Source organism: Anopheles maculipalpis, chromosome 2RL (genome assembly GCF_943734695.1).
Source record: "Anopheles maculipalpis chromosome 2RL, idAnoMacuDA_375_x, whole genome shotgun sequence".
NCBI classification, from domain to species: domain Eukaryota; kingdom Metazoa; phylum Arthropoda; class Insecta; order Diptera; family Culicidae; genus Anopheles; species Anopheles maculipalpis.
Window position 1 is genome coordinate 417,014 of NC_064871.1, and position 16,394 is coordinate 433,407.

A 16,394-nucleotide genomic window follows, 5' to 3' on the forward strand; every position below is an offset into this window, starting at 1 on the left:
CTCATGGTTAAATACCGAATGAGGGCAGATAATCAAATGGTACTGCCCTTGAGTACCATGGTACTGCCCTTGAGTGAGCGAGTATTAACTTCTACAATTGCTATGGTCTTTTCTTTTCAACGTCCGTGCCCGATAATTGTAAGTTTGTGTGCAGTGTCTTTGGCAACTGCATTTTTCGGTGACCCTAGAGTATGCGATACAACACTGACTTTTTTTTCTGTAAGTGGAACCAAGTCTGTTAGGTGCTCTTACTAGATATCACCTATTGCGGAAATCGTACTGAATCTTGTAAGCCAGTTGTAAGCTAATTGTGAGGGACGAACGGAATCTAAAATATAGTCCACACAAATGGTTATACATTGTGTTGTTAAATGATGTTAATCATCAGAAAGAAATATAGCTGCTAAGTTATCGGCTCGTTTTATTGCTTGAACAATTCCTCTTCAAGTTTTAATATTTTGCATTTTGGATAGTTTTGTTCAGTTACAGTAACGTACAGTTCAATTAACTTTTGTTTGCCACTTGTGCTGTCACATGAGATGACCACAACACGACTGCAGTGTGTGTTGTCATCTCGCTTGACAGCCAATGTCAAAAGGAGCAAATGAGAGAGACAGAGAGTAAGCCCATGAATAAAATATAATTTTCCTGCTCGTGAAATTACGAGACTTGTGCGTGTGGAATTGTACGTTTCTTGTAATATAAAAAAAGTACTTTAGTTAAAGGGACGGTCGATATTTACTGGGCGAACAATGTATTTCTTCGAGGCGAGAGGGTTTGTATGCCACAGTGAACAAAAATCATAATTACGTACGGTTTGTTTGGTGTGCAAAGGAAGTATTTTGCAAGCTGGAACGATTTTGTGTGCAATAATGTAGTGTATTTATCGAATGGGAAAATGTGAAAAGAGTAGAGCTGGAACATATTAGTGAAGTGATTTTGTGCCGTTTTGCTGTGTTACTTTAGAACAAGAATACGAGCGAACCGATCTTTTCCTGCAAGAAAGGAAAAAGAATCAAAGGAATGGAAGCGAAAAATGGCAAATCCGGTCCTACAACCGCAATCTCCGTCGCGTCGTCGGGCGGTGGGGGAGCAAGTGTTACGGCGACGATGAAGAATGGGGTGAAAGAAAACCCGAACGGTCCCCGGGTGGTCACCATCTACAAGACAGAAACCGGTTTTGGGTTTAACGTTCGTGGACAAGTCAGCGAGGGCGGGCAGCTGAGATCAATCAACGGCGAGCTTTATGCACCACTGCAACACGTCAGTGCTGTTTTGGATAACGGGGCAGCGGAACAGGCTGGCATTAAGAAAGGCGACCGTATTCTGGAAGTGTAAGTTTCAGCACTAGATGATATTGAGTTGCAAAAACACAGAACGGAAATGGTTTGTCCTCCACCCAGAACAAATTGCTCGCATTGTGTAGAAATAAGCATTTTCAATAAGTTTCGACGACAGATCCAAAGCGCAACCAGGAAGTTGTTATTGAGGAAATTCGGGATTGTATGCTTTCTACTCGATGTTTATTGGATTTTCTACGAGCCAGACCATCGAGACGCTTCGTGCCATGGACGGAATGAAATGGTGTAATGAAGATTGAAAAACATTAGCTAAGCCAGGTCTGCTTCAATGCATTGCAGCCGTATATTTCAGAAGAACCAACGTGTTCCATTACGAGCTACGAACATTCTACGGTTCACTTCGGCATGTCGAGTGAATGTAAACAGCACGAAATGAAAATAGGTAACATATGTTGTGTCATACAATACTCCCCTTTTTTGCTTTGTGAGAGAAGCATTGCTGGATAATACAGTGGAAACTGAATGACGATATAAAGGCAACATAACATATATTTTGTACCTAATAATCGAAGCTACTTTGAGAACATACCATTTCAGCCATAACATTCTTTAACTTGTTTGCTTGGTAAATCAACATTTAAAATTTGATTTATTTTGCCGAGTTGTCTCCTTGTACATGCTCCAACATTTAAACTGGATAGTTTGTTGTTTTTTGTATTATCAACTCAAGCAATCAAAAATTTCCTTATTTACTGTACACTTTGATAGTATTAAAATGCAAAGAACACAAATGCATACTATATAAAGAACCAAAGTAAGAGTATGCCTTCATAACTAACCGATAACTGTTAGCATTTCAGTCGCATGATAACTCACATGTTGGACCAAGTTATTTAGAACCTTCTCTTATCGGCACGGCAAAAGAGTGCATGAATAACTTTCCTAGAATATGCCACATGAAACATAAACTGCCACTATTTGAACAAAGTAATATATTTTCATGCTCTGGCCAAGATCAGTTTTTCTGCTAATATGGCCAACATTTATGATTGGTCCCAGCTTAGGATCTTTTACCTCTTGGTTAATGAGATTCCCCGAAGACGATGTACACTATAAGGTCTGTTGATAGTTGAGGCCGCTTAGACTATTTTGCTCTTCCAACGACAAATTTAATTGCCTTGCGATTGGAATGGAAGACTTGCGTATTATTCGGTAAACATATGAAAAGTGATACTACTCATGAAAATGTAAAGTTTATCACAACAGGCAGCAGTCTCAGTCATCCGTGTATAGGGCTTGTAGTAAATGAATGATGATGGTAAATATATCCAAGCGGATATAGTCGGTGTCGCGCTTCGCGGGAAAATCACTACAATGCCCAACGATTGTCACGATCGTATGTGAACAATGGCTAGCCGGAGCACATGATTCTTCCACCGGGCAGGCACATGATTACAATGATTATACGATAAACCACACCAGCGTGTACGGTAGAGCATACTTTATCAATGCACCACAATCAGTCTCTGGCTGTTCTCGTCGGTCGTTGGACATTGTGTTTGCGTTGGTCAATTCGCGGTTCAGCTATTTGGTGGTGGTCAAGTGAAAAGATATTAAATTTTGAGAATGCAGCGGAGTATGTTTACCTCCTACTGTGCGGAGAACACTGAGGATATTTTTATTCCAAAACATTTTATCGATTTACTGCAAGACAGTGGCAGTGATGCGGAGGACACTAGACCTGCAGAAGGTGTCCGAAAACGTTGTGGCTATTCTCCTGTGCCTATTCCTACCATCAGCGGTTTAGTTGCGGAGAGAGGGTTTGTAAATATGCTTTTAAAAGGAGGGACCAACATGGGATTTGCATTGCTACGAAAAACGGGCATACGCAGAAGAAGTTTTGAGCTGTGCCTACAAATTGCAGGTTGTGTAATTGTTTGTATTGGACAATGGGTCGCGCACCAAACCATAATAGCCACAATGGCAAACATGTGACAACGACACAATCCATCGAAATAGCAGTACTTGTGTTAGTTGCAGCACTGTTGTTTTTACGCGGTCAATGATATTTTACGTGAATTACAGGGATTCTTCCATTAGCAAAAGAGCCAGTATTTCACTTAGTCTGTATTGGCTTATATTTAGCCCACAGTATCGAAAATAAAGTTAATACAATCATTATCCCATTTTAGCAATCATGTAAACGTAGAAGGGGCTACGCATAAGCAAGTGGTAGATCTCATCAAATCTGGAGGAGACACTTTAACGTTGACCGTCATTTCTGTCACACAGCAGGTAAATAGTTGTCGAGCTTGTACGGTGTTGTAAGCAGTGTTTTAATGAAGTCAATACATCGCCCCTCTTTTTTTAGGAAGCGGAACGTCTTGAACCTACAGAAGATCCAGGTGGATATTCGTACATCGACTATTCGGAGAAGCGTAGCCTGCCTATCAGTATTCCGGATTACAATATCATACACCGTGGGAATGAACGATATGTTGTTTTCAACATCCATATGGCTGGTCGGCAGCTATGCTCACGCCGGTACCGCGAATTCTCCAACTTGCATCAGCAGTTAAAAAAGGAATTCTCTGGCTTCAGCTTTCCAAAAATGCCCGGCAAATGGCCGTTCCAGCTAAACGAACAGCAACTGGACGCTCGTCGGCGCGGGCTGGAGCAATATTTGGAAAAAGTGTGCGCAGTCCGTGTGATTGCGGAAAGCGACGCAGTGCAGGAATTTCTCACGGACACGGTGGATGACCTGGCAGCGTCGCCGGTCGACATTAAGATCATGCTACCGGACCATGCTGTTGTGACGGTGTCGGTACGCAAGTCAGCGAATGCACAGCTCGTATGGGAACAGCTAGTCCAGCGAGCCAATCTGACCTCGTACACTCAGCAATATTTTTACTTGTTTGAAATCGTCGAGTACAACTTCGAGCGTAAGTTGCAACCACATGAAATCCCTCATCAACTGTACGTGCAAAACTATAGTACGGCTTCCAGCACGTGTCTGTGCGTGCGGCGCTGGCTGTTTTCTATCGAGCGAGAAATTTCGCTTCCTGTTGGCGAGCAAGCAGCCAAGTTCATTTTCTACCAGGTACATATATACGAGGCGCCAAACTTGGGCATCGATTATCGGTTTCTTGAGGGCCAATTGTAACCTTGTTTCCTCTCGTTTTCTTCCTATCTTGCAGGCTGTCGACGAAGTTAATCGTAGCAATATACGGGCAGACGGACGTTTGTATGAGCTAAAAGCTCTCCAAGATTCGAAAAAGGCTGACGAATATCTATCACTGGCTCGCACGCTACCCGGGTACGGCGATATCGTGTTTCCACATTGTGCGTGCGACAGTCGCAAAGAAGGCCATGTCGTACCGGCAATCGGTATGAAAAGCTTTCGCCTGCACGCTTGCAGAGAAGATGGTTCCTTCGAGGCACAAACGGTCGAGCTTCAGTGGGCGACCATTTCTCGCTGGGAGAGCGATGAGGAATCGATGGCGTTTTGCTTTCAGTACAGTCGCTCGGACAAACCGCCACGATGGGTCAAAGTGTTTACGCCATATGTAAGTGCATATATTTTTCTCAATGTAGATGATATTTTAAATTGCGATTTTGTGTATCAACTGTTTTTTTAATGTATAAATTTATTAACTGTAACTATTATTCCGTTGCAGCATGCATTTTTGGCTGACTGTTTCGACCGGATAATGGAGGAACGAGCATGGGATGACACGGGCGAGTAAGGGAGCATTTGATAGGCGCTTATAACGACATTGCATTTGACACAGCCACGCCTGAAGAAAAAGGTTTATCTATTCTGTGTAATTTGACCTGTATGAATGGACACCAAGACGATGTTAACGGATTGACGAAGCCAAGATGCATCGGTCGCATGTACTGTTGCTATTAATTTATTTATGAATCCAACGGCATAATCATACTGGCGAATAGCAACCAAATGCTATTCGCGTATACTCTGATGAGTCTAGCAAATATAGGCAAGAATTGCATTCGCTTAATTTGTATGTAATATTGACAAGACAGAAAGTAGTAAAGAGCAAATAACAATACCATAAATTGACAAATAACAATACCAACGGCATAATCATACTGGCGAATAGCAACCAAATGCTATTCGCGTATACTCTGATGAGTCTAGCAAATATAGGCAAGAATTGCATTCGCTTAATTTGTATGTAATATTGACAAGACAGAAAGTAGTAAAGAGCAAATAACAATACCATAAATTCTGCCATGTTCTACTATGATCTGATTTAACTATATATGACTAATTGTGCAGTAGTAGGAAAGCAAATAACTTACATTAGCCGGGCACATGCGAAATATTTATCTCAAAGTAGAACATCGAATAGTCTCTCTCCCTCTCTCTATTTGCGTATTCCGTTTGGAGACGTACTTTCTCGTTTATGTCGCCTGAGCCACTGTATGATAAGAAAAAAAAGATAATGCTATTCATTTGGGAATCAGTCTCGAAGTATTAGTGAATGATACATCTTTCCGGAGCAATATTGAACGGTACCAACAAACTGAAACTGAAATTCGAATTAAATGGTAATGTTTGCTTTGAAGTTGAGGTATGATTTGTTGACAAGTAACATACCTAATTTGTTAGAAAATATCATTACATTAGAGTCGTTTGTGGGTTAATTTCTTAAAAAAAAAAACAATTCTTTCAATCGCATTTGCTTTCTGTGATACAGCCAGTAACGTAAAATTGGCTATTAAGAAAAAGAGAGAAATTCTGGTTCGGTACAACAATAGCGGCAGTAAAAAACGTACACAGTATCACTTCAAATGAAAATTGAGCAACCTTTACTTACGTGCTTTGGTATGTGTGGTTTAAAAGCGTTTGCAGTACCGTGAGGAGGCACCACATTCCAATTTATGCTTATCCTGGTTGTTTCTGTTTCTTCATTCCAATTCGCCATGATGCCTTTACAGCATTACCATGACGCTAGTCTGCAAATCGGGGTTGGTAAGAATTATAGTTAGAAAGAGGATGACTGCAAAAAGGGAAAACACTGTTGTCGCTAACATAGCCAGAGGCGGATATCAAGACAAAAACATAAAGTTTGATTAAACCATTCGATTCGGAAACAGTTCAAAGATCTCTGTCCATAATTATGTTATTTTGTGTTGCATAAAACTCACGGTTATTGACATGTGGACGTAAAAAAGTATGTAGCATTTAGATTTTAATAGCGACAGAACAGAAAAAAATAATAGAGTTAGACAAGTTGGTAACATGAATGTCTGAAGTAGATTGTGAATGAATGTATATAACACAGCTCATGAAACACGATCATTACTTTAGACGTACTCAACCATCCGAACAATGGAACACAAATCGTAGCAAAAACAATCCATCCTAGTTTGCTGACCACATTTAGGACAATGTTGTGCACATGTAAAGTATATAGGCTTGTGCACTAATATTGAAGCAATTAAAGAATAAAGATTTCAATTAGAAATGCACAGAGCGTGTAGATAAAGGTGTTACATTAAAATGAGATATAGCTCGAAGGCAAAAGTAATAAAATTGAGAACGAAAACGACAAAATTGAAACAATACAGCATACATGAAAAAGGCGATAGTGCAGTTGTAATACACTGTACCTCGATTTGGCGTACTGCATTGCAATATTTAAAGCAACACAGCTACAGATGCTGAATAATGTTAATTATACGCTAATTGTTAGATTATGCAATGTGCTCGAGAACTGTTCTGCATACGAGTTTTAATTTCCACTTATCTGTTATTTCTGTCCAAACCCAACTACTACTCACCTGAGCAACAGACCACAGGCACTGCACTAGATAAACCAATTAGAAATGACAATTTTTAACAAAAGTTATCTTAAGAAATAAGTTCATCTAACCTGATACACGATGATACATGAACACGTTTGCCCGGTACCGAGACCATAAATATATAATGAAGTATAAACGGATATGGAATCATAATTTATTATATACGATCGTGATAAACTATATAAAGTTTTAAAAATGATGCTAACAAAGTTCGAACACAAACACTTTCTGCTGTAAAGCTGTAATCCGAAAGCACGTGCTTTTCAACGAATAGTGTAAGAGTTTAATGCGTAAAAAAGTAAGGCGGACAATTCAAGTTGAAAAGTAATCATTGTCCAATATTCAAGGTGCGTATCAAGACGCTAGCGCGCCTGTTCGAGTCTTTTCACTGAGCGTGTCACGTCTTTTTAACGTTATCGGCGAAGGTAATGGGTTTGAATTGTTTGATTATGATAAACAATCAATTCACATTATCATCAAACCGATTGGCCATTCGTGTCTCTACGAACAATGTCGTTAGACCGATGAACTAATTGTGCTGCAATCACTGAAGGTGAGTAAATGGGAATGTGGTAGAAGCAAAAGCAATTCCCCGGACCAGCATCTAATTTGCAGCCAATAACTGACGACATTTTGCCTGCAGGGAGTGTAGTTCTAAAGTTACGTTTGTTTTTATTTTTCGCCGACGGTTAGTTTGAAATAGACGATCGCGGTTTGTGGTCAGGTTGGAAAATACGATCATTAGGTGGTTGTCGCGCCTTTGTTCTAAGTCGTTTCCATACTATGATGTGAATATTGTCACTCTATGCTTAGACTTCGAGTAGAAAGATTAACGAAAACGTGTAAAAAAAGTGTTGTTCCTCTCTTGGCTGAATCACAGCAGTGTGTGCTTCAGTTTTCTAGAAACAGTGCTAATGTAAAGTGATAAAGTCTTGTGTCGTTATGCAAATTTAGTTCAAACTTGTTACGATCGCAGAATTCAATCAGTTTCGTTAGATAATGCTTGTGATAAGTTATGTGCGATCGATTGGTGTAGTTCAGAGGATTACAAGAAAATCGCTTCTATGCATTAAATAAGCAGCTAGATAAGCATACACGACTCAGGACATTAAACGTGGATGTGATATGAAGGGATTATCTTATCTTACGGTACCTCAATTTCCGAATAATAGGATTAAAGCCAAGTTCAGTAGTCAGTACAAATGTCATAATTGTGTGATTCGGTGTGCTTAATCGATCGGTTGCGCATGTTTCTTTTATTTTATTCTCATTGGTTTTAACTGTTACTTTATTATAGTTGTTGTGTAGTAATGTGGTTTGTGATTACTACTTCTAAGTGTCCCAATCAGCCGTGACGTGAATGCGAAATGAAACGTGACGATACGGAGTGTAAGCACACTGTATTACCTGCACTGTGATTGATTGTTTAACCCTTGATAATGTACCAGGTCCTATGATTCGATTTCCATTTTGCAATTTTTTACAAAGAGCACAAGAGAGCTTGAACGAGTGCGACATATCAACTTGTTGTCGAGTCAAATAGATAGTGTTAACAAATCGCAATCATGCACAAAGGTGCGACTACAACGGATGGACAGCATGACGGCAAGGCACGTCAAGGGTATGGTCCACTCCATCGGACTGGTGATCGAATCGAGAAAGAGAACATCCCCTTTGTTGATTCGGATCACGCAGACGATGGCTTCGACAGCCGCAACAGTCCGGCAGCTTCGACAGCGATCAGTAGTGTACCGGCGGTTGACCAAGAGAACGATACTATGACTGAAAGCCAAGAAAATCTAGCTCGAGCGTACGTCAAGCGCCATCAACCCAGTCTAGCTGAACGAAGGATGCAGGAAAAGTTAACCGTTTCCATTGACAGCAGCATCAATGATGGGTAAGTGTAATGGACACAAAACTCGCCAAAATTTCACTAATTAAACTGCTTCTTTGCAGGGATTTGATCGAAGAAGCGAAGGACAAAGCAACGGAGCTGAAGTTAGTTGACGATCGGGCGCGAGCATTGCGCCGAAATTCCATTTCCCTACCAAGTTTGAACGTTAATGAGCTAGAAGCATTAAGATTGGGACATCAGGGCCACGATGGTTCAGTATCGGTGAGTATGCAATTTTTAAAGGTGTTTTTAAGTCATCCAAAAGCAACAGCAGTGACTTTTCGAAGACGTTGACTGACGAAAACAAGTTTATTTATGTCCATGGGAGAGTATGTTTTATATAGATTTGTCTATTGAAAAGAAGTGATTCTAGTAATATAGAATGGCTCTAATTATGAATGCATGTACTAAAAGTAGAGAACATTTTTCTTGTTGCATAATGATCTAGAATAATTTTATCAAGCGTTCAACTGATCGCTCTGTACAGTAATGGCGTAATTGCATACGCATTACCATTTGAAAAGGGTTCGAAATTATGGGCAAACATCGAGATTGAAGCAACCGTCAGCAACTGGGTATGCAAATTGCGCTATTACTTCTTAGCTTGAGGATGCTAATCGAATAACAATACGTATAGCTGGGTAGTCGATAATGCTGGACAGCGGTTGCATGTTTTCCTTGTTAATTATAGTGTGGAATATGCAGGGATGCTTCGCAGATTCGCATGTTGAGTGTTGGGTCTGTAGATTTAAGAGCAATCGGTAATACTAAATTAAAATACTTTAGTAAATTCTTAAAATATTTTTTTCAATGAATAGATGTGAAGTTAGTAATACCGTCAGGCAGTTCTTAAGCAATAAAAAGACAAAAAAATGTGTGGATTATGTTGCTTCTTTCCCTTTAGTGTGTGTATTATGTAGCTGCTATGCCAATCGCGTAATTTCGTTTTCTGTTTTATGAGAAGGATTTGTTCAGTTAAACCCAAGCAACAGATCGAATTTGTAAAAAGGTCGTTGCACTACGATTACTTGACTTTATTTAATGTTTTTTTTCTTTGAATGTATTGTCACCTTTTTAGGCAATGGATTCCGGATCAGACTCTCTGTCCGAAGAGAATACTTTTACACCAGAAACTCCAATAACGCCGGCGAACTTTAAACCTATGTTACAGTTTAATGATAATAGCAGTAGCGACGAGGATGATAAACGGCGTAACAAGTAAGTAACGTTATAAACTGGATTTCTTCCATGAGAGATAAGATTTGATGTTGTCAGGAGTAAGCACATTTCTACTAATTACCCATAAATCACTGCAAAACGCTTATCTTACCAGATATCTGATGGTATGTATTACACAGGTACAGAAACACAGGTGGTTAGAAATAGTATAACGTGTCGTTTGATATTTCCTTATCCTATTTTTTTTTTTTTCGTTCATCTGTCGCTTTTGTCATGGGAATGGTGTAGGAATGTATTATAACAAAGGTTATTGCAGTGCTGGAAAAATGCAATGACCACAAAGCTATGCCATTTCACTCAGTGTGACAAGGCTATTGGCTGTTATGTGCAATATTCGCTATTACTAAGCCTCTTCAGGTCACCTGGTCTACCGGTGATGCTACCGATGGGACTAAGCGTGAGTGTGTAGGTGTGTGTGTAATGGAATTTACTATATGTCCATCTAGCGAACTAGTCGTTTCTTCTCGATTAGGCAGCTAGTGCAGGAATCGATCGATAATTTCCATCCTTCTCACACATCTCTTCTCTGCACTAGCCGTATAAGGTAAACATCAGCTAGAAGTTGTAACTGAGCGATCAAATGATTAGAAGTGATTAGAGGTGTGAGCATCAGTTTAGAATTAGTAGCTGGTTTTTTGTTCCATTTGTTCCACACGGCAGTGTTTTTAGGGAAAACGTGCGCCACATTCCACTAATTATGACCGATCAGTGTTCGGAGCAGTGTAATTGTGCAGCGGAAGAGCTTGTTCCAGAGGTTGATCCAAAGTATGCCACCTTCAGTCACTTCGGTCAGGGCGGGTAAGAAAACTATCGTACACCATAGATGAATACAACACAAAAGTCTCAGAAATGCTTCTGTGTATCGGTGAGTTCGTTAGCTGAAAAACTTCTCCAAGTTTGAAATTTGCTATGTTTCTTGTGACTTCAGTGAGAAATGATTCCAATGCGAACTTTTAAAAGACGGTACAACAGCATTAATTGCTTGCATTTGCCACTGTACTTGCGGTTGCTTATCAAGCCATCCTCACCTTGTAACGGAATATTCATTCGCGTATTTGCGTCGTTAACACGGTTTGCCCACGCTTCCGTTCAACTCCATGCTGAAGTCCCACTGACAATTGCTGCTATCCTTCGTTCGAGGGTCGTTCGAATGTGCCGTAGATCGCACACGCACATGAAGCGCTGTGCCCGTGGCGAGACACACTGGCAGCAGTGTCAGCATTTTGTCACCTAAACCTAAGCTTCGCCTTGTGTTAACTTCGATGTTCGGATGGGCTCTCAATTGTGAGGCCAAGACATGCGACTGTTCTGTAGAATAACATAACGTTTTCTCTCAGTATCAGCGGCAACTGTAGTCTCAGCGAACTCTCTCTCACGTGCGAGAAAGAATATTATCAAAGCAAACAACCGGTACAAGGAGATAGCCTTCTGAACGTTTAACGACACTACAGTGATTTGAATGTTTCTAACAACAGGAAATTTCGCACAAATAATTATTTCCGAAGGTTTGTGATAAAAATGAGTCTTTGGAATGAACTTTGTTTACAGTTGTTTAAAAAATTAGTTAAATTTTTATCAAAGAACTGTTTGAAAAGTTCCTATTGATCGTATTGATTTACGCGAATTTTGTTCTAAATTGCTGCAATTTTTCTCCCATTTAAAAAAAAAATTATGAAGGCAATCGCGTTCCGCGGCGTGTTGTTTATTGCCGTTTCCGACTCAGTGACGGTGCGTACAATACAACACGATCCACGCTGAACGAACAAACAGCTGTTGTATGCCGAACACCGTTCGCGGCAGTGCGTTTGTAACTGCCACAATCGCGGCATTCAGCGTGATAAGGTCCACATCGCCGGTCACTTTTAGGGCTATTTACGCTTTGAGTCGGGACCGCTATTAAGTGTATAGTAGTGAGCCGTTTTATCCAATAGATACCTAACTATCTCCAGCTTTGGCAATTATCATATCATTTGTCCTGTTGTGACGAATGATACACGATTTCAATAATAATGTTGGTTTTCTTTCGTTCTTTGTTTCATTTTGTCAAGAAATCTCTTTCGTACCAAACGACGGTCTTCGATTGCACCACTGCCAGCCTTGCGGCTGAACGACAAGGAAATGATGTCGAACGACTTCGACACACACAGCGTGCTGAGCAATCAGGCTTCGATTACCAGCGTCAACTCTTTGGCCAGTTTGTTGAAGGAAAAAATGCAGGTAAGTTAACCAGATACAACCAAAACAGATTCGTTTATGGCGGAATTGAACAACATCTTCACCGATTTGGGAATCCCGGGGAATCACAATGTGCGTCAGTGGCAACAGTTTTTTTTTTTGCGGGAAGTTTTGTTTTACCTTTTTAACCGGTTTCTTCGTTTCGGTGATCTACAGCTTAAGGTTTAATATAACAGTGTGTCTCGATATAAGACGATGATCGTCACGCATGAGAATGAGGTTAAGTGAACCAAATTAGAAAATTGCGGTGACTACCAGTAGTAGCATTGTGAGAACAGTGTATCTATAGGTCTGTACCAGTGTAACTGTGTCTGATCTCGTTGGTAGTCGGTTCTGTGGAGACCGCGTTTCGTGTCAAGTGCGCGGAAGTTTTAATGGTCAACATATTGCTATACAAAGATAAGAACGTGATTGCAGTGATGAGGCACGTATGCGGAATCGGGCCGATAGTAATAATTAAAAGGTTTGTTCGATAAATGAAGGCGTATTTTTTATTGTTAATAATAAAAAATGCTGTGAACTGCCCGCCACTTTTTTGATTCCCTATACATTATGCCAATCAACACAATCACATCATGGGAAAGTTATTGTAAACCATAATGGTTTATTCTCATTAGTTGAGAGAAATGGAAAATTTTACTGATTTAACTGATACCAGCAATAGAAAGCATAGCATAACAATTGAACATAGCATCTTGCCTTCAATGAAAAAAAAAAAAAAATGTTCCAAAATAAGGTTAGCTTTGCAAACACTGGTGTGTTTCTCTTCAAAATTACGCTGGATAGTGGATACAAAATTACCCAACTAAAGTCTCAATTCAACTTAGACCTCTACCAGAGTCTAAGCAAGGTAACAGGTATATCCAATACGCAGAAACCAACAGCATCATATACAAATTCTATAAAGATTAGTTGACAGTAAAGTCGTCACACACGAATTTATTGTGAAGATTCATATAAATTCAATAACGGGCCATACACACAAATCTACATAGCGCACTTGCATCACGTGTCAGTTCATTTTCCAAGATTAAGTTGTCGTTCGACATCCTTGATGAATCGTTCCGGAACCTGGCTTTCTTTCATCATCTTGATTTTGTTAGAAATAATCGATTTGATGTTCCTGAAAGAGATAATAGCACGCATATGTGAACATGGCAGGACGATGGATCCATCTTGTTGGTCTATATGCATACTTATCACGTTTCTTCTCTGCCTCCAGTAAGGCTTGCTGTTCGTTTCTAGCAATACGTTCCTTTTCCCGACGCTCCAGCTCTTTAAGGTTCATTTGTTGGATTATCTCTTCACGATATCTTTCCCGCAGTTTGAGCTGTTTACGTTTTTGCTCCATCTCTTTGGCTTCCTCAATTTTAAGCTTTTCAATCGCTTTTTTATGCTCTAGCTCATCGCGGGCCAGTTGCATTGCACGTTCAGTTTTCTAAAAGGACATACAAACAGAATCGATGATACATAACGCACGGGGAGCTCTTAAAGTTCAAGTAACTTACTACTGCTTCTAATTGGGCGGCTCGCGCTACAGCTAGCTGTTGTTCAAGTTCTTTCTTTTTGATGGCCGCTTCTTTCTCGCGACGCCGAAATTCTCGTTCTATGTGTTCTTGTCCCCGGCGCAAATCCATGTCATTTTTCTCCGACTTGGTATCGAGTAACTTTTGCTGAATCTTGAGCATTCGATCATGCTCCTTTTCCCGCACCTCGGCAGCAATTTTGCGCTCAAACTCGAGCTTCTTCTGGCGTTCCATTCGCTGACGCATGTACTCTTGAATTTTGAGCTCAGCAATGCGTTGCTCTTCAAACTCGACCTGCTTGTAGTGTGCGGACAGCTCATACGCTTTCTTCAGCCCGTCCCGTACCTGGTTGATGCGATCGTGCCGCTCCTTTTCCTTTCGTTTTTCCTCTTCGGCTAGAGCCATTTGGGCCTGCTTCAGAACTCGTGCCTCCTCCTCGATACGTTCCGCCTCCTTGAGACGCATTTTTTCCCGTTCAAGCAACTGATTGCGGATCTCTTCCGAATGTTGGGTGGTTAGCACTTTGTTGACCTCTCGCTTCTTTTCCTCCTCTTTTAACGCCTTTTCATTTTCCTGCAACATCATTTTCTCGAGGCGCAGTTCTTCCGTGCGTAATTCACGCTCGATTTCCTGCTTTTCCGCTATCTGGGCATCCCTAATGATGTGACATTTGGCAGCTAAAATGATGCGATTGGCTCGTTTCACTTCCTCCTCTTGCTCTTGTTTAGCCAGGAACGCACGATCGATTATTTTCCGGGGACTCGTATCGGAGTCCCGGTCACCATCACCGTCCTCGAGAATGTTGCCCACCTTTCCACCTTTCTGTTGCCGTTCGCGATCAATTTCCTGCAGACGTTTCTTGCGTTTTTCCGACTCTTCTAGCATATTCTTTTTCTCCACCTCGTTTGCTTTAAACTGAGCCAATCGATCTTCTAGGGTCTTTAACTTAGCTTTGTCCTGCATCTTTTCGTAGTCCTCTTTGGACCAGAAAGCAGGGTACACAGATGATTCGTTGCTAGGAATGAGTAGGTTACGAATATTATCCTTGTTCATGATACGGACTACGTTTTTGCCTTCATACGGGTCATCGCGTTGAAGATGGATGGGTCTCCATCGAAGCATCAGGTCGCACTCTTGAGGGCTGTGAAGGATGTCGAAGGAATATTAGCTCTGAGGATGGCATACACTTTCTGTGAGGGTCTTACTGATGACGATTGTAAACTCCCGGACGATGCTGTCTCGCGGGCAAATCATTGATGTAATTCGTCCTAGCTTGGGTTTTAACAAAGTTTTTCGCAGATTTCGATTGGATCGGCATATTGAAACAAATAAGAAGTACTTTTAAACTGTATTATTTACTTTAAAGCCAGTTTAAAGGCTTTTTTGCTCCAAAGAATAATGTATTAGTCTTGATGCGTCTACGGCACTGTGCAAATAAAGTTGATGGTATTTACTGAGGTATCCAGGCGTCCCAAACCGTCTCTTGGTGAAAAGAACTAACAACACCCACCACTGCACGTATCCTAGGGAACGTTTGCTGTGCGCGAACCACAGCGAAAGACTGTTGACCGACTCGTCTGCATTGCTCACGCTTGTTTGCTGCGATGTGAAGAATCAACGTAACACATGGTAACGGCTTGCTTAGTTGAGGTGGTTTGAACCTGTGTGCGAGTGCGACAACATCTTTTGCCCAAAAATGTGCGAAAACGTGTGTTGCAGAAGGTGTCGCCGATGAATTGAGATGATAAAAGAAGATAATAGTGTAAATCAATACTGTACGCTGATAGATAGTACTAGCTTATCGTTCAAAGATATGATCGACTCACACCGACAGTAGTAAGAAGTTTGTGAACGAACGTGCAAGACGTCCCTTCGTGTCTGTGCTGTTTGTGCATCAGTTCGTTAGATGATCGGATTAAAGGGAAAGGCCGAAGCTTCTATCGAAGAATTGGATAAAGTGGTTAACCCACCGAACAGCAGCGAACTCAACCCTAACGTGTCGTTGTCATGTTTGGCAGAGCTGGACAGTGCTTTTGAGAAGGACCGTATTGTGTCTTGTCGCTCGCGTAAGGTTTCCGTTTGTTACGTCGATCGTGGAAAGCGATCGAGCATTTCATCACTTGCGCGATGGCAAATGTTAAAACGGGTAAGGATGTGTTCCAATTTCGAGTTCTTACTAGTTCGCCATTAACAAGGTTGACTGTGTTAAGTCACTGTTCCCCCACGATACCACGATAACACGTGTCCCTTACTGTCGGTGCAATCACCGTCTACCAATATTGAATGTATATAACAATTACAAACGTTTGACCTGATATCGGATGTGATAATTATCTGGAGGGCATAAGGCGCCTATCTCCCTAG

General features: G+C 40.9%; 4 protein-coding genes across 5 annotated transcripts in view; 2 read left to right on the forward strand and 2 right to left on the reverse strand.

Annotated features, from left to right (window-relative positions):
- LOC126556954 (myogenesis-regulating glycosidase) overlaps positions 1–16,394 on the forward strand; it is a 259,937-nt gene that overhangs the window by 241,130 nt on the left and 2,413 nt on the right. The window contains exons 1-4 of one of the 2 annotated variants that reach the window (XM_050212533.1): positions 8,670–9,033; positions 9,093–9,252; positions 10,109–10,248; positions 12,318–12,486. In XM_050212533.1, coding sequence (XP_050068490.1) covers positions 8,702–9,033; positions 9,093–9,252; positions 10,109–10,248; positions 12,318–12,486 — 801 coding nt within the window. In that variant the 5' untranslated portion in view covers positions 8,670–8,701. Of the gene's footprint in view, positions 1–8,669; positions 9,034–9,092; positions 9,253–10,108; positions 10,249–12,317; positions 12,487–16,394 lie in introns of those variants that run through there. The other variant, XM_050212534.1, reaches the window with a different exon arrangement.
- Positions 1–16,394, reverse strand: part of LOC126556903 (A disintegrin and metalloproteinase with thrombospondin motifs 7) — a 42,820-nt gene that overhangs the window by 13,987 nt on the left and 12,439 nt on the right. The window lies entirely within an intron of this gene.
- Positions 975–5,065, forward strand: LOC126557719 (sorting nexin-27). Its single transcript, XM_050213587.1, has 5 exons — positions 975–1,334; positions 3,494–3,596; positions 3,673–4,401; positions 4,499–4,867; positions 4,979–5,065. Exons 1-5 carry the CDS (start codon positions 1,024–1,026, stop codon positions 5,045–5,047), a joined length of 1,581 nt encoding a protein of 526 aa, XP_050069544.1. The 5' UTR covers positions 975–1,023; the 3' UTR covers positions 5,048–5,065.
- LOC126557675 (cilia- and flagella-associated protein 45-like) lies at positions 13,479–15,354 on the reverse strand. Its single transcript, XM_050213530.1, has 4 exons — positions 15,236–15,354; positions 14,013–15,171; positions 13,701–13,942; positions 13,479–13,627 (listed from the first exon to the last, which is right to left on the reverse strand). The coding sequence occupies exons 1-4, from the start codon at positions 15,346–15,348 to the stop codon at positions 13,522–13,524; spliced, it is 1,620 nt and encodes a 539-aa protein (XP_050069487.1). The 5' UTR covers positions 15,349–15,354; the 3' UTR covers positions 13,479–13,521.